General features: G+C 55.8%; 3 protein-coding genes across 10 annotated transcripts in view; 1 reads left to right on the plus strand and 2 right to left on the minus strand.

Moving 5' to 3' along the window:
* Nucleotides 1–201: 201 nt before the first annotated feature.
* Nucleotides 202–5,522, minus strand: MYD88 (MYD88 innate immune signal transduction adaptor). 3 transcript variants are annotated; one of them, XM_019727620.3, is made up of 5 exons: nt 3,778–5,522; nt 2,775–2,909; nt 2,197–2,377; nt 1,920–2,011; nt 202–1,647 (listed from the first exon to the last, which is right to left on the minus strand). In XM_019727620.3, the coding sequence occupies exons 1-5, from the start codon at nt 4,103–4,105 to the stop codon at nt 1,493–1,495; spliced, it is 891 nt and encodes a 296-aa protein (XP_019583179.2). In that variant the 5' UTR covers nt 4,106–5,522; the 3' UTR covers nt 202–1,492. The 3 variants fall into 3 exon arrangements, with proteins under 3 accessions (XP_019583179.2, XP_074168713.1, XP_074168714.1); XM_074312612.2 differs by having other exon boundaries at nt 1,494–1,647; nt 2,216–2,377; XM_074312613.2 differs by having other exon boundaries at nt 1,494–1,647; nt 1,920–1,962; nt 2,188–2,377.
* A 133-nt stretch (nt 5,523–5,655) lies between these two features.
* Nucleotides 5,656–15,317, plus strand: ACAA1 (acetyl-CoA acyltransferase 1). Its single transcript, XM_019727619.3, has 12 exons — nt 5,656–5,974; nt 6,159–6,252; nt 7,216–7,273; nt 9,171–9,250; nt 9,541–9,583; nt 11,339–11,437; nt 12,414–12,494; nt 13,633–13,823; nt 13,950–14,129; nt 14,361–14,416; nt 14,524–14,669; nt 14,975–15,317. Exons 1-12 carry the CDS (start codon nt 5,798–5,800, stop codon nt 15,048–15,050), a joined length of 1,281 nt encoding a protein of 426 aa, XP_019583178.1. The 5' UTR covers nt 5,656–5,797; the 3' UTR covers nt 15,051–15,317.
* Nucleotides 15,318–15,427: 110 nt separating this feature from the next.
* Nucleotides 15,428–16,500, minus strand: part of DLEC1 (DLEC1 cilia and flagella associated protein) — a 57,329-nt gene continuing 56,256 nt past the window's right edge. For all 6 annotated transcript variants that reach the window (XM_019727618.3, XM_088798266.1, XM_088798267.1 and 3 more), the window contains 3 exons: nt 16,175–16,328; nt 15,801–15,924; nt 15,428–15,717 (listed from right to left, as the gene is read on the minus strand). In XM_019727618.3, coding sequence (XP_019583177.3) covers nt 15,561–15,717; nt 15,801–15,924; nt 16,175–16,328 — 435 coding nt within the window. In that variant the 3' untranslated portion in view covers nt 15,428–15,560. The remainder of the gene's footprint in view (nt 15,718–15,800; nt 15,925–16,174; nt 16,329–16,500) is intronic.

The following is a 16,500-nucleotide window of genomic DNA, read 5'->3' on the forward strand; positions in this document are numbered from 1 at the left end:
GTGGAGGCAAGCAGTCTCCACAGTGTCTGAAGCCGAGGCTGCCATTCCAGGTTCTGCCCGCAGCCCTGGTGAGGAGGGGGCCAGCCTTCCGGAAGCTCTGTCAAACCCACCGGAACCTACCCAGTGAGCCCCTTTTTCTGACCCAGGAGCCTTATCCCGTTATTGCTTCTAAACTCCTTCAGACACAAATGAAACCTGCTGTTCCCAAAGTAGAAAACTCTTTATTATAAAACCAGGATACAGAAAGAGAAATGACAAATACAGGCATTTCTCAGCTCTTTGAAATTCTCACAATACATACAAAATAGGTGTGAGACACTTTGTAGAAATTGTTGTAAAATACTCCCCAATATCAAAGTGGAGATAGGTGCATGATAACTAAGTGCTTCACTACGATTGTGCAGGGGGGCCTCCAGTCCCTCCCCAGACCCTGAGGAAAGGTACGTTGCTCCCACCCTGGCTAGAGGTGGAGCAGAGAAGGCACCCATTTTCTATTAGATTTAGGGTCCTAGGTTCTACCCTGGGACAGAGACCTGAGACCATGACATTTTCTCCCCAAAGGAGAGCTTGACGTTAACTAAGGTACAAATCCCCCAGGGAGGGAAACACAGCTGTGCGGGAGCTGACTTGCCGTGTGAGTTCAAGCAGCCCTCTTCCTTGCTCTGCGTTTCACTGAAGGTGTAAATGCTGGCGTATTTGGTCCTTTCTTGAGTCTAGTTTCAGTGAAGTGAGAAGAAAGAGAAAAGCAATAGAAGAGGGTCCTATCTTTGTCCAGTGGTAGGACTATCTCACCCAGCCATACCTGGGCGTTGTACCCAGGGAAACGCGTGCATGGAGGTGTGTGAGTGTGTGTGTGTGTGAGTGTGTATGTGTCTCTGTGTTTGTATGTGTCATGTGCCCACAAGGTTTGGGGCAGGAGGCTCTTGTGTGGTCACCTGCTGTAAACTGGTCCCAGCAAACAACTGTAAGGCAATCAATTTACAGAAGGTTGATGGGAAAACTCTGTGTAGGAGGCCCAGGGAGGAATGTTTCCCAGCAGTGGTCAACGTATGGAGCAGCTCTTTCTCAGCCAAGATGTCTCCCCAAGAGAGCCAGAACAATGCCTCACCATTTCCTACAGTGATTCAAACATAGCTACTGCCTGTTCTCCCACCCTACTCAGTTCTCTAGTGGAAAAACTAAGGTCTAAAATGTGTGGACAGCTCAGAGCTGCCTCCGCTGGTCCACTTGTTAGTTGTTAGCTGCCTCTGGTTTTCAGTGTCCTGGCTGATAACCCAGCAAGTGGACACACTTACAGCCACTGAGTCCATGCAGGATGGGAGATGCGATGTCCAGGTCTGTACCACGGCTGCAGATGTCTCTGTGGAGTTGGTATCTCCAAGAATTGCGAGGCAAGTGGAACACAGTCCCCCTACAACCACAGGGGGTGGCCGGGCCAGAAGTACACGTACTGGCGGACAGACATGCACACCCTGGGGTCCCAGGGCCGTCTTCAGGGCAGGGACAAGGCTTTGGCAAGGCGAGTCCAGAACCAGGATTTGGTGCAGGGGTTGGTGTAGTCGCAGACAGTGATGAACCGCAGGATGCTGGGGAACTCTTTCTTCATTGCCTTGTACTTGACAGGAATCAGTCGCTTCTGATGGGCACCTGCAAGCCACGGGGTATGGAGCTGGCACCAGGCCCTCACCCCACAGTAGGGTGGGACCAGCCCCCAGCCCAAGGGTTAACAACAGCCCTCCCCCAACTAAGCACCTCAGCACACATTCACGCACAAGAAAAGGTACTCGTGCACACACTCAGGTGTGCGGAGACCCACAAGAGTTCCTCAGTGTTGCATCCATGGCCCTTGGTGAGGGACAGCTGGCATCCTAAGGCCCCGACCACCCACTGTGCTGTGGCAAGGGCAGAACTGAGCTTACCTGGAGAGAGGCTGAGCGCAAACTTAGTCTGGAAGTCACATTCCTTGCTTTGCAGGTAATCATCTGAGACAACCACCACCATCCGGCGGCACCTAGGGAAGAGTGGGCAAGGTGCAGGCTCTGTGGCGACCCAGGTTAGCACACTCCCAAGGGACAGCCCAGGGAGGAGCCCACTGTGCCCAGACTAGACAGGGCCCAACTGGGAGAATCCCAGCATCTGGATCCCTGGGCAGGGCTTTATGTACCCACCCACTCGCCCCCTGGCCGCCTAGCCAACCTCTTCTCAATGAGCTCACTGGCGATAGACCAGACACAGGTGCCAGGCAGGACATCGCGGTCGGACACACACAACTTCAGCCGATAGTTTGTCTGTTCCAGCTGCTGGATCATCTCCTGCACAAACTGGATGTCGCTGGAGCAGTAGCAGATAAAAGCATCAAATCGCTCAGGCATTTGCCCTGGGTGCGGAGCACAAGGGTGACAGTCAGAGCTGTGCAGGAAGGCTGGGCAGAAGCCCAGCCAGGAGCCCCCAGCCTAGGCAACCCTAGTCCTGGACCCTAAACCACCCCTGAGATGACACTACTCAGAGAAAGTGCCCTTCCCAGGAGAGGAAGGATGAGCACCTCCCACCACTCCCAGCCCTGGGCCAAGCCCTGAGTTGACCATGAGACAGGCACATCATTTCATGAGAGTCTCATACCCACCCAGAGGTAGGCCTATTATTATTCCCATTTCTTAGAGGAGGAAACAGATTCAGAGAGATTAAGTGACTTGCCCAAGCTACTACAATCCGTCTACTTTCAATATCCATGCTCTAAACACCTCTGGCCCAGGGGAGCAGTATTAGGAACTTACCCAGGGGGTCATCAAGTGTGGTAATACCCGCCATCTCTGCTGTCCGTGGGACGCTGCTGTCTACAGCGGCCACCTGTAAGGGCTTCTCAGACTCCTCCTGCTGCTGCTTCAGAATATACTTTTGGCAATCCTCCTCTGTGGGAAAGAGACAGAGTATGGTAGGCTCCCCAGGGGTGCCCCACACCTCTACCCACAGTGGGTCCAGCCCCTGTCCCACCTCCATGGCCATGTTGTTTTCCAGGGCTTCTCCAGCCCATCCGTGCCACCCACAGTTTGATAGCTCTGCAAAGGGGCTCCTGCCTGCATCCTGACCATCCCAAAGTGATAGCAATAGTGTTCTGGCCATCTGGGAAGCCATCACAGCCAGGCTTGTGTCTTTCTGTCCCTTTGCCCTGTGCCTCCCCCCGGCCCCCAACTTCCCAGGCCTCCTGAGAATAGAACACAAGGTCTGCTGCTTCTAGAATCCACAGCTGATGTAAACAGGGTACTGGGCATGTAAGAAGGGCTCAGGAGACCCAGTGGTTATGTGCAGAGTGAGGGCAGAGGCTCCAATCAAGCAAGATGTGCCTGTCTGTGGGCCATTGTCCCTATGCCTATCCATGAACCTTAGGTGAGTGTCAGCGAGTGACAGGAAGGGGCGCATTTCCCAGGGATCTGAGGTTTCCAAGTTGTCAGCTTTCAGTCCCTCACCTGCCCTGTGGCTCTACCTGAAGCAACCCAGACTGCCACAGAAAACCCCAATTCTGACTCCTAGCCCTACATGAAGGCCTTTGCCTAAGCTGTTTCCCTCCGTTCTCTGCCTGTCCTGGCTTTCACCTCCTTTCTCCAGTCCCTACCGTCCCGGATATTGAAAGAGGGAACTGGCCCCGCAGGGTTCCCCCTCTGCAGGCTGCCAAATTCTTCCCCCCAATTCCCCCAGGAAACGAGGGCCTCTGAGGCCGGTGAAGGTCAGCTCCCTCAGACCCCCACCCCGGGTAGGAGACCGGAAACGGGGCATCCTCACCGATGCTGGGCCCCAGTTCCAGCAACACATCGTCGCGGCCCAGCTTAGCTAACAGCTCCAGCAGACGGCCCACCGAGGCGCCGGGGCGTCCCTGCCAGTCGTCCAGCAGTCTGCCCATGGGATCGGAGTGCGTCTCCAGCTGCCGGATCTCCAAGTACTCGAAGTCCATTTCCTCTGCCAGTGCGGTCCAGTCGGCCGCAACCTGCGTCCGCACATTCAGGAACAGCGACAGGCGGCGCCGTACTCGCACGTTGAGTGCAGCCAAGGGCAGGGAGGACTTCGAGGGGACGGGGGTCGCCGAGCCTGCGCCGGGGACTCCTGCAGCCATGGCGAGCCGCCCTGGGGCTTCCGCGCTGTAGAGTCGCGTCGCCGGCCCGTGCTTCCTCCTTCCCGTAAGGCACCCTACCCTCGGCCCCGCCCCGCGGGTTTCTCTTTCCGAGAAGTGCCGCCCTGCCCTTCAATCTGGAGCACCCATCGAGATGCGGAGGTGGGGGTGCCATACCCCTGCGCTCCGGCCACCGGGAATATGGGATGTGGGAACTGGATACTAGCCTTCTGGGGTCTAAGGAGGTCCACCGACCTGTGCTCGAGGGTCTGGTGCAGCGGGGGAACGCCGACCCTCTTTTGGGGATTGTAGGAAACAGGGGCTTTGCTCTTTGGGATTTGGTTGGTGGAGTCACATCTTTCTACTGGGGATCTGAGGAGTTGATGCGGTTCTGCCCTTAAGGTGGCGGGGAGGGGACAAGGAGGAAGGCATTGGGTCTGCCCCCACCCCACCCTCACCTCCAATCTCTTGGGAACACACAATCCTACTTCTAGGAGTACGGGGAGTCTCCGGCTGTACACTCAGAGGTCGAGGTGGGAAAGGGCATACTTACTGCCTTCTGGAGTCTGAAGCATGCAACCGTCCTGCTCTTGAAAGGTAGAGGTCACACCCTACCCTCCAGGGTTGGGAGTAACAGGGCACCCTGGCCTTCGGTGTCTGGGGGAAACGCAATACTACTCTCTGGGGTCTAGGAGGAACCTGTCATTGGGAGGAACCTGGCCTTGCTGCTTAGGGGTTGAGGGAGGATACAGTCCTGAGCTCTGCTTCATTCATTCATTCAGTAGGTATTTATAGATCACCTACTGTCAAGCATGTTGCAGGCTCCCAGGACACAGGGGCCTTTCCTGACTTGGTGCAAACCCCAGTCTAGTGGTGGAAGTGGGTACTAATCAAATCACCCAAAATGACTGTAAAATTGGTATATGATGCTCTCTCCAGATGAGAAGCTTGTCACATCTCGGCACCTTTCTATAATCCATTCTCCTGCCGCCTCAGAATCCAAAATTCCTTCAGTCTTCTCGAGAGACTTCCCAGGACAGCCTAAGCATGTCGAGGTAGGACTCTGGGGCGTCTCGGAATTATTTAGGTCTCCCACTTCGGATGCTGGGACCCAGGGACAGCGGAGAAGACTAGGAAGAGGAAAAGGGGTTCGAGTCCGGACCTTCTCCTTCCCAAGCAAGAAGCGGTGGGCCATGCTCCCGGCGGTCCCGCCTTCTGTTTGGCGGCGGCCAGTGGGTAGGGGAGTAGGTGAAGGGAGCCCAGGCAGTAGCGGAATTTGCTTTAAGGTAGCAAGAGGACTCCAGAAGTACCGCCTCTGGTTTGGCAGCAGGCGGGGCTGCAAGTGGAAAGGTTTCCCGTCTGCATTCCTGGGCGGGGCTTCAGAAAGGTCCACTTCCTGTTTGACAGCCGTAGGCCGCGGCAGGCGGGACTCTGATCAGAAAGACTCTCGGCGATGACCGCGAGCCCTGCTTTAGATGGTTTGGTTTGCGGCGGGGGGCGGGACATCAGGCAGACTCGCCTTCTGGTTGGCTTAGGGGGGAGGTGGGCGGAACTTTGCGTCGGTCCCGCAGAGCTGTGGGCGGTGTATAGGCTTCTGGGTCAGTTGGTGTGGTTCCGCGCCTGTGCAATCGGCAGTCTGTTGGCTCTAGCGCTTTGTTCCGGGCCGGGTGGAGGTCTACGGGGTCCGGCTGCGCGATGCGGAGGCTGGAGGTGGTGCTGGGCCACCTGAACCGGCGGCCTGATTCGGGCCCGCAGCCGAAGCTGCAGGCCGCGCCGTGCTGGGGTGGCGCTCTGCGGGAGTCGGCGGACGATGTGGTCGTGGTGCACGGGCGGCGCACGGCCATTGGCCGAGGGGGCCGCGGAGGCTTCAAGGTGAGGCCATGGGATCCGTCGTCGGGTGTGAGATGGCCCCTCTGTTCGATTCCTCTCGGCGCCAGAAGTGGCTGCGTTCCCGAGCTGTGATCTCTATGGGGTGGGAGTGGGGGCGAGTAGCAGGGGTCCTGGGACCTCGTGCACCGCCGGCCTGGGGTCACTGCGGCCGCACTTCCCCCTGCAGGACACCACCCCCGACGAGCTTCTCTCGGCCGTCTTGACTGCAGTTCTCCAGGACGTCAAGCTGAGCCCGTCCCAGCTAGGAGACATCTGCGTGGGTGAGCTCGCTATCCAGGCCCTATACTTGGTCCTCTTCGCAGTCCTATCCCGCTAAAACTCTCCTCAAATACCTGCCTATCCTCCAGGTACTTTCCAGATGTTTTCACGGAGGGGAATGTCACACGCAGTTGAATTTGATTACGCCTCCGCCTCCGGGCACTTTCCGTGCCCCTCCAAGCACATTCTGCATGTTATGGTAGAAAGCAGAGCTCTCGAGTGACAGACATTCTAACGCCAGGGTACTTGGCACAGGGGTTTGAGGACACCCTAGCACACAGGAGACTGTAGGGTTCTCTTCCTATCCTGACATCCGATCGCTGCCACAACAGAACAGAGGGAACATCAAACATCATCTAGTCCAACTCCTCACTTACACATGGAAAAACTGAGGCCTGGGGAATTGGCAGAACTTTTCGCGTGAATCCAGGCCTCTTGACCATCAGTCCAACCCTTTTTCCCCACTCCCAGTCCTCTAGCCTCAAAACAAAATACCATAATGTGGCAAGAGTCATCAAATACTGTAGGTGCCACCTCTAGGTGGGGAAATCAGTTCCACCTAGGAGAGAAGCAGAGATTGGCAGAGGACACTGGTGGAGGTGTGCATTTTCAGATACTCATCTCTGTAACTGACAGAACCAGTTCATTAGACTTCAGACTTTGCATTGCATTGTTTCTTCCTTTCCATGTTACTTTTAGAGGTGGGCAGCCTGCCCAGTGTGTGTTGATTTGGAAAGGCAGGGTGCATGGGCAATGGAGCTTGGGACCCTCAAGGGCTGGGTCTAGTGTATGACCAGGACAAACTGCTGAATAGCTGCTCCAGGCCTTGAAATTCCAGAGAATCAAGTGAGCCTGCTGAGGGCTCATGCTTCTGAAGATCTGGAATGTCCCCTCTCTGCTATTCACAGCTGTACCTTAGTGCCCAGACCACCACCTGGCACTGAATTAAGTTTTGTTGTCCACAGGAAATGTGCTTCAGCCAGGGGCCGGGGCGGTTATGGCCCGCATCGCCCAGTTTCTGAGGTAAACTTGAACAGTTCTAGCTCTGGGTGGGCCATTTTGACTCTTGGGTGGGCTCAGGCCTCAACATGTTGATGGGGGAGGATCAGGTTGGACACCAGACCTAGAGGCAGCCAGAGTCCTGGGCACCCACGCTTGTGAACCCTACCTTTCCCCTAATTTGAAGGGAACATGTGTTACCTGGCACTGAGCCAGGACAAACAGTCTTTGGGACTAGAGCAAAAGATCTCTGACCTGATTTTTAGCCAAGTCAGCTTGTTGCTTGCCTTTTGTAAATACTGGATGGACTCTGTCCTCTTTTGCCAGGTAAATAACCAGGTAGGAACACTGAAGGGTGACAGTGAGCTTTTTCGTGCCAGTTGAACAAGCTGAGGCCTCCAGGTATATCCCATCAGCAGAGACTTGGGGACAGGGCAGAACCCTGAGGGCGGCCCCGGTAAACGTGCCCTTCACCGCTTGCTGTCCTAAGGCAGAGGAGGAGTGTTTAAACTAGTCTCATGTGTCGATGTAAGAACCACTTAGTTCTGTTTGTACTCCCAGCTGCATAGAGAATGGGAACATTAGCTAGTGTAGGAACAGGAAAAGCGACAAAACCTCTAGGGACTAGGAGAGGTTCAGACTGCTCAGCCTGGAGTTCAAGGACTCCAGGATCTGGCTCCAGACTTACCTTCCAGCCTTATCTCCCAGCTGCCTCCTCACCTTGACTCTTCCTTTTTCATCCCTCTATTCTCTACGCTAGTCATTCTGTCCCCATGGAGTGTTGTCCCTACCTCTTCTCTCTGCCCTAGCTAACCTTGCCCAAACACAAGTTCCCCATTTTGGCCAGAGTTCCCCGAGCTCCCAGGCTTAAAACGAGTGCCCCTGCCTCTCCAATATGTGCTTCCCTGTGATGTGCTCTGCCATCTTACTTTATTTCCATCTCTGCTAGTTACTCTTTGTGTGTTGATTGGGTGTCCTCTTGGGCACTATATCATGTCAGCATCCCTCAGGAGGTGTCTTGTACTGACTAAGTGTTTAGTGAACACTTGGTGGGTTGGGTGTAGAGGTGGTAACTAGGCAGTAAGGAGTTAGGGGACCTGGGAAGGGTTAAATAGGCTGCACGGGCCTAGGAAGCTATCCACCTGAGAGGGTCTCAGCAGAGCCTGGCCTGGGCACTAGCTAAGGTGTTCCCAACCCTGGCTGCACACCAGAATCGCCAGAGTTCTTTGACTCCCTGAGCTTGAGTCCATGGGTTTGGTGAGGGTCTGTGATTTCCCCAGGGCTTTGTACCCTTGGCCTGGGCAGGTTACATCAAAAGGGGCAGCCCCACCCTTCCAGGCCAGGGACCAGGGTGAGAGCCTGGGGGAACCCACCAGAACAAGGGATGATAGAACACCTGGTATACCTCAGGTTCTTTGACCAGCTGGGAGCAAGTTTTCCAGAGACAAGGGGAAGAGAAAAGGTTAGTCATATGGTTATTAGTGAGGCTGAAGAGTAGGGATGTTTCTGGCCCTATCCTTTAGACATTTCTTTCCTCTGGTTCTGCCCCAGCACGAGGTCCTCTTCTCTGTTCTTTGGGGTAAACAGAGATGTAGAGTTTTCATTTCTGAATCTTAGAGGGAGAGTAAGAGGATCGCTATGGCTGGCCCTATGCTGGCCCTGGTCGAGGAGAACCACAGGATGGGAGGGCATGTGCTTCTGGGGCGCTGGGGAGCAAGCGTCTGGAGAGATGGGGTCTGCCCAGTATGTATCTGGCCTTGAGTGGGAGCAGGGCTATTGGATTGGGTTTGTTCCCTTGGTCTTTCTACCCGGCTGGTGGGGCAGTCATATTGGCCAGGAATACACACAGCCTGCTTTCTGTGAGATGGGAGAGCCTGGTAGGGGAGAGGGGCTGACTCTATGGTCTCATCTTCTGTTTCAGTGACATCCCAGAGACTGTACCTTTGTCTGCTGTCAATAGACAGTGTTCTTCAGGGCTCCAGGCAGTGGCCAACATAGCTGGTAAGTTGTGACTGGGGGGGGTGCCCATTGCTACAGCCTGGCCTTAGTCCTGGCTCCATGAGTTTGTGTCAGCAAAGTTTCTATCTACTGGACAAGCAATAGGGATTTCTGAAAGGACTCTAACCATAGAAACATAAGGCTACCCCCAGCCTTTTCTGGACACTCCCTGGGTCTTCCATCTCTGATGCTGGGGCTGAGTCCCACTTAGAGACCAGGTAGGGAAGAGGTTCCCCTGTTTCCAGAACAGACAGACTCTGCTGAAGGATGTTTATGAAATGCTTTTGTTGCAGGTGGCATCAGAAATGGGTGTTATGACATTGGCATGGCTTGTGGGTAAGAATTTCTTTCTGCCAGAGCTTATTAACCAGCTTGTAACAATAAAACTAATACTGACCTCCTGAGTTCTCAGAGGCCATGATTTCAGGATTGTCCCCTTTAGGATTAGCCCCTTTAGGCAGCTGACTGGGAGAAGGTTAGAGAGTTCCTACAAATTCAGCTTAGTAGCCCCCAGCTCTGGCTGCTCAGGAATTGCTCACACCTCTCAGCACTAATGGGGAGAGGAAGTTGGCTTTTAAAAGCTTTCTTTCTTGGAAATCTGGTAGGCTGGAAAATGTGGCCAAGTATTAGGAAAAAATATAGCTCTTGGGTTTCGTTCTGTGGCCCTAGTTGATTCATGCTGCTGCTGTTGCAGTTTTGGTTCCCCAAAGCCAAGGACAGCTGCCTACTGTATAACTAGTTTATTCATTAGACCCCTGCCCTGGTCCAAGGTGGAAACTTCTGGCTGCCTACCTTGTTCTGAGGGGCATGGTCAGAGCTGTGGTGGTTTGGTCACTGTCAGCTGCAGCTCCATCTTTGGCCGCAGCATATGCAGCTGCACAAGTTGGATTGGGCAGTGCCCCCAGAGAGGGTAAGGGCATTGTGGCCCAGGCTTGGGTGGGCATCTGGTGCTGAGAGGGCAGGCCAAGCGAGGGCTTTGGTAGGTCCAGGGAGGCGAGCAGCTCCAGGGTTTGCTCCCTCTGCCCTTCGGTTCCTCTCGATAGCGTTTCTAGACTAGAAGCATTGCTGGGCCATCTCAGGGCTGTGCCGACTGGCACCGGGTTGTGTCTGCAGCTGTAATAGAGCCAAAGCCCACACTGCAGGGACTTTGGCTGGCCAAGGGCTACTGCCCTGTCTGCCCTCTGATCCATCGCTCATGTTTCTCTAGCTCACTGGGGCAGGGAGGAGTATGGGTAACTGGAGGAGAAGGCTGGGCCTTCAGAGTTTCTTAGAAGGCATCCGAGGTCCCCAAGCAGGTTAAAGACCACGTTACTAGGGTATTAAGGGTCTGGGCCAGGACTGTCGCCCACATCACGGGCTGACTGTCCCCCGTAGGCTTTGATCATGCTAGTTGGGAGTGGGTTCTGGGGCAAGACTACCTAAATTTGGATCCCAGCTGAGTGACCATGGACAAGTTACTCAGCCTCTCTGGGCCTCAGTGTCTTCATCTATAAAATGGTGATTACTACTGTGGCCCTTTCGAAGTTGGTGAGATTAAATCGAGTGATAACAGCCAGCACTCTAGGGCTTACATCATGTGACTGACACTTTGAAGCACTCTAATACCTGAAAAGTTTTTAAAATAGCACTGGACACATGAAAAATATTTGGGTGGAGTTTATGTGTCATCATCCCTTGAGGCTTTTTGTTCCCCTACCTCCTCAGAGCCCTTTTTGACCACACTAAACTGAGATCTCGTCTTCTCGCATCTCCTTGTCTATGCAGGTCACATCGCTCTTTGATCTGCAGCTTTTAAAATACTTATCTTTTTTCTCCTCTGAATTTGTGGTCCCTGAGGGCAGGGCCGGGCTTGTTGGAGGTGTTTTCCCCTCTGTGGCTGACGCCAGGCTGATGGGCTGCAGTAGCAGCTACCTTTGAGAAGCAATGGGACTGTGGGATGGGGGTGGAGGTAGAGGCAGGGCTCAGCAGCCTGCACCCCAGCTCTGCCCTGCTGGCCAGTGCCCTGCCCTGGTTTCCCTGGCTATTAACCAGCACTTGCCAGATGCACAGCTATCCTTGGGGGAGTCTTGCTAGTGATTACCTCCTTCTTAGGGTGGAGTCCATGTCCCTGGCGGACAGAGGGAACCCTGGAAACATTACTTCGCGCTTGGTGGAGAAGGAGAAGGCCAGAGATTGCCTGATTCCTATGGGGTGAGTGTCCACCTGTAGCTGTGTGCCTGTGCCCCCTCGGCCCCCTGCCTTGCCAGGAGCAGGGGCATGGGAACTTGGACCATCTTGTGACGAGCGGTGCCAACCCAGGCTTCCTGCTTTTGGGCGTGGACTGCTCTGCAGAGACCCTGGGGATGGGACTTGCTACTGCCCCTGACTTCCCTTTCCTGAGGCCCCCAGGTCCTGTCTGTGCCTCTGGGTTTCCAAACATGGCCCAGCCTGTCACTCCCACCCTGAGGGGCTCAGTTACACAGGGATGATGGCAGCTGTACCCCAAAGTCTTGGAGGCCTAGAAAGTTGAGGATGTGGGAAGCTTTTGCTTACCTGACGTGCTGGTGAGGGAACTTCGGCCCTGTGAGATGCAACGTCAAAAGTGGGTTGTGTTTGCATAATACCAGAGCTCTGTTGTTGTGTCAGGGAGCTCCCAGGGTCCATGGGCAAGGAGTCCTGGCTCCACTTGAGGTTCAGAGAGGGGCAGTGCCCTGGCTGCCTCCACTGCCAGTGCCCATATCTCCCAGGGTAGCCTATAAAGCCAGAAGCCCAGGCTGGAAGGCCTATCGGTGGCTCTGGGTTCCTGAGATGAGGGTAGGTGCCAACACTGGTGAGCAGAAAGCCTAGGTGTGGCCTTCCCAGCGGGGACTTGAAAGTCCTCATCTTCATCTCCCACGTTGAAGCAGTTTTCCTGAGGCATAGAAGCTGGCCCGTTAGTGCCCCACCCATACCCTCATCTGCCCCTCTTCTCTTCTGGTCTTGGGTGTACGAGCTTCTCAGGATCTGGCTGACTCCCTGTCTGCGCCCCTACATTCAGCCCTGAGTCGTCACTACTGTCTCTGTGACATGGACTGGCCTTCCTGGCCTCCCCTGCCTACAGCCCTGGGTCCCAGACCGTAGCATGGCTCTCCGACTGGCCAGTCCCCGGGCTGCCAGCCCTCACCGCAGTTTGCTGTTTATCTTCTAGGATAACCTCGGAAAATGTAGCTGAGCGGTTTGGCATTTCGCGGGAGAAGCAGGATGCCTTTGCACTGGCTTCCCAGCAAAAGTGAGTGCTGTTTGGCGGGGGCTGTTTAAAGGGCAGAGAGTGAGGTTTTGAGGCTGATCGATGAGCTGTCCGTAGGCTACAGCAAGGCAGTGAAAGCTTTCCAAGCCTCGGGCCTCCCAGGATGGAGAGGTGAACAGGGGCCAGGGCCGCTGTGCCCTGCTAGCACTTCCATGTCCTACTCCTCTCTGTTCACCCTGAGTGTCTTCTCCCTAGTGGGCCTCGGTTTCCCCATCTACTCACTGGGGGGTGTAAGGAGAGCCAGGAGTCGTCTCTACCGTAACTGCTGTGGTTTGGTGATTAGACATGGTAGGCAGGGCCTCCTCTGGATAGCCTGGAGTTTGGGGCCAGTATTGCTGGGGACCCCGGCACCCAGCTTCTGGACCACTCCATGGTCTGGGGTAGCATCCTGAGGCAGGGGCTCAGGCCTCTGGGCGGGGGCAGGTTGAAGCAAGCCCCAGCTTCCCAGAGAGAGGACAGCAAAGGAAGGACATAGTATCCAGCCAGGTGGGCTTCTCTGAGGCAGGGGGGTCAAGTAACCATCGAGAATTTGGTGAAACCTGTGGTTTCGTCCCATGGAAATGCCCCCAGGCACTTACGTCTTGCCTATGATTATTACAAGGATCACCTTAAAATGCTTTGTGATTTTACACTGTTTCAATACTAAGGTTCATCAAGTAGTTTAGTATGTTACTTTAAATAAGCAAAGACTGGCGTGGGGAACAGATGCAATTGAGCCATTGGGATCAAACAGAAAACTTTGTAGAACCCAGGGCCTCCATCCTCAGTTTGGCAGGGAGAGCCAAGCAGGCTTAGTCCCTCTTTGGTGACAGGCTCAAACAGGAGCCACCACTCCATGCCTCCTCCTCCCTTCAAGGCTGGGATTGGTCGGGATCTGAAGATCTGAGGCTGATTGCAGAGAAGGCCCCGTGAGGCCTTGGCCTCCCACGCCCCGGGCCAGGTGGGGATGGTGGGGAACCCACACCAGTCCCTCAGAGCTCCAAGGCGAGCGTGTCCCAGCATTTAGCAGTCTGAGCTTGCATGTCTGCCCCAGTGGGCAGGGGGTGGAGGCAGTGGAGGGGCCCCAGAAAGGAAGGGAATCCCAAGGGTGCCTGAGCCTGGCTGTCCATGGTGCTGGCAGGGCAGCCAGAGCCCAGAGCAAGGGCTGTTTCCAAGCTGAGATTGTGCCTGTGACCACCACGGTCCACGATGACAAGGGCACCGAGAGGAGTGTCACCGTGGCCCAGGATGAGGGTATCCGCCCCAGTACCACCATGGAGGGCCTGGCCAAACTGAAGCCTTCCTTCAAGAAGGGCGGCTCTACCACCGCTGGTGAGACTGGGCTGGGGGAGGGGGAAAGGAAGGGGCCATGTCCATGCTAAGTGTTCTCTGGGAGCTTGGAGCCACCAGGCAAGGTGGACATGGGGGGGCCTTCTTACCCCTGCGATTTGCCTCTAGGAAACTCTAGCCAGGTGAGCGATGGGGCAGCTGCCATCCTGCTGGCCCGGAGGTCCAAGGCAGAAGAGTTGGGCCTTCCCATCCTTGGGGTCCTGAGGTCCTATGCAGTGGTTGGGGTCCCGCCTGACGTCATGGGCATTGGACCTGCCTATGCCATCCCTGTAGCTTTGCAAAAAGCAGGTAAGGTGGCTCCTTCACACCCTAAATCTGGATCCTACCTGGGTCCTACTTCTGCCTCTCATCCTATTGCCGGAGGGGGGTAGTCCTGTGTCTGCTGCAGAGTGAAGGGGGAGCAGACTGGCACCCCTCCCCCAAGCCCTTCCTGACCCCACAGCCAGGACCCATTCATTCATCTGAAAGGGCAAAGGTAAGGGGCCACTGGGTCAGCTTAGGTCTCCTCCCTGCCTGCAGGGCTGACAGTACGTGATGTGGACATCTTTGAGATCAATGAGGCCTTTGCCAGCCAGGTAAGCCTTTGTTTCTCTCCAGTGCCTGGGCCCTGGGCAGCCCAGTTGGAGCCAGTGGTGCAGGGGACAGGGGAGGGAGCTGTAGCTGATGCTCTGCCTCCTTTCAGGCCGTCTACTGTGTGGAGAAGCTAGGAATCCCCCCTGAGAAGGTCAACCCTTTGGGGGGTGCTGTGGCCTTGGGCCACCCACTGGGCTGCACTGGGGCTCGGCAGGTGATCACGCTGCTCAATGAGCTGAAGCGCCGCAAGAAGAGGTGAGGCTGGCTCCCTGTGGGGGTGTCGTGGGGGATGCATACATACACACATTCTGAGGATGCAGGGGTGTGGCTTCCCTTTTCTCTGAGGGCCAGCTGTGAAGGGGACCCTGGCCTATACAGGCATCTGCCACTGTGTGTGTGCCTAGGTGGGCAGTCAGGGACCCAACCACATGCCGTAGATTTGCATCCTCTGTGCCACGAAGGCCTTGGTCCACCCAGCTCCGCCTGGTCTGGGGAGAGCTTGGTGGTGGGGCCTCTTCCCTTTGTACCCTCACCCAGTCAACACAGTGTTGCTTCCACAGGGCATATGGGGTGGTATCCATGTGCATCGGGACCGGAATGGGAGCCGCTGCTGTCTTTGAATACCCTGGAAACTGATGGAGGCGCTGCCTAGACAGTCCTGCCCTGGAGGCCAGAAAGCAACACTACAGATAGGACGCCGTAGGGAAAATCCAGCACTGGTGGCAGCAATGGGCAAATCAAGGCACTTGAGCTAATCTGGAAAATGTGAACGCGATCACAGATGATACAGGACAGGAGTGGGTGAGGTATTGGGTCATCCAGGCCACAAAGGCTTCCATGTAACTCCTGGGGAATAGGCCTCATGGCTGAGGAGTGCAGAGACAGTAAATGTATGTTAGCTTATCTTGGTGGCTGTGGTTTATCCCAAAGGCCAGTTCTTGCCATGCTGGTCTTGCCTCTGCTCAATCTGAGTACTGATTCTCAACCGCCATGGTCTCTAGTGATAAGGCCTATTCTTTATATTAGCTCTGAGGATGTAAATGCGGGGCCTAGGCTGAGACCACTGCCATGGAAGGGGGTCCCTCCATTCGAGGAGCTGCCCAGAGGTTGTCCAGTGTGCGCCCATTCTGTAGCTCTTGGCCATGTTTATTGCCAAAGCTGGGGGTCCAAGGGCAGAGCCTCAGAGCTGGTAGGTGACATATAGCTCTCGTCATAGGAGCCTTGGCCCCGGAGCTGCAGGGTGCAGGCCTTCTCACCGAGCACACCTTCCACCACCAGCGTGGACTCATACAGCTCATTGCTCCTGTGGGCCGCAGGGGACTGAGATTAGGAAGGAGCCCTGGGCCCGCGGGCAGTGACGGGGAGGCTTAGAGGGTCTGGCCGTACCTGGCAGTGAAGAGAACCTCCAGGATGATGAAGGGCGGAGGCGCATTGACTGGTCGTGCTTCCAGCAGTCCACTGCTTGGGGAGACCCTGAAGGCCGCAGGGTCCTTGTCCAGTTCCCGCTGGCCTGCACCGAGGGGAAGGGAGCACACAGGAGGGCAGGCGGCTCCGTGCTCCGCCTCAGGAAGTCCCCTCCCCTCTGATGGGCAACCCTGTGGATCACCTGGGGCTGGGGAGCTAGCCATCTCTGCAGGAATTCCCAGGTGGCACTAGCCCTTGGGAGCTAGCCTGTATGGCTAGGGAACACTGAGCCCTTCCTGGGGGTCCTAGCCCAGCCACACTAGGGAGCAGTGGGCAGACAGGAGGGCATGACATACCCATCAGCACAGCCCAGTAGCTCCGGCAGCCGCTCAGGTTCATGAGGTAGACGTCCCGGACCCGCCCCTGGTTCACAAAGCAGGTGCCGAAGTCCACCCAGCTGGTGGAGAGCTGCAGCTCGGGCACGGCCACCGTGGCCCGCAGGGGTACCACCTAGGGAGACAGAGCCTTTAACTTGGTGGGGACCAGGCGGTCCTGCCCACTCCTGCTGGGCTGTGAGCCAAGGTCTCAGGGACACATGGGCCTTGCGGACTCCAAGTACTGACGCCCCTGAGGAGAACACAGGCAGCACCATGGTGGGTGGAAGGGGCGCCACCATCTAAAG

Source organism: Rhinolophus sinicus, chromosome 5, assembly GCF_057876585.1.
Source record: "Rhinolophus sinicus isolate RSI-liver-muscle chromosome 5, RSI-T2T, whole genome shotgun sequence".
In the NCBI taxonomy this organism is placed as follows: Eukaryota; Metazoa; Chordata; class Mammalia; order Chiroptera; family Rhinolophidae; genus Rhinolophus; species Rhinolophus sinicus.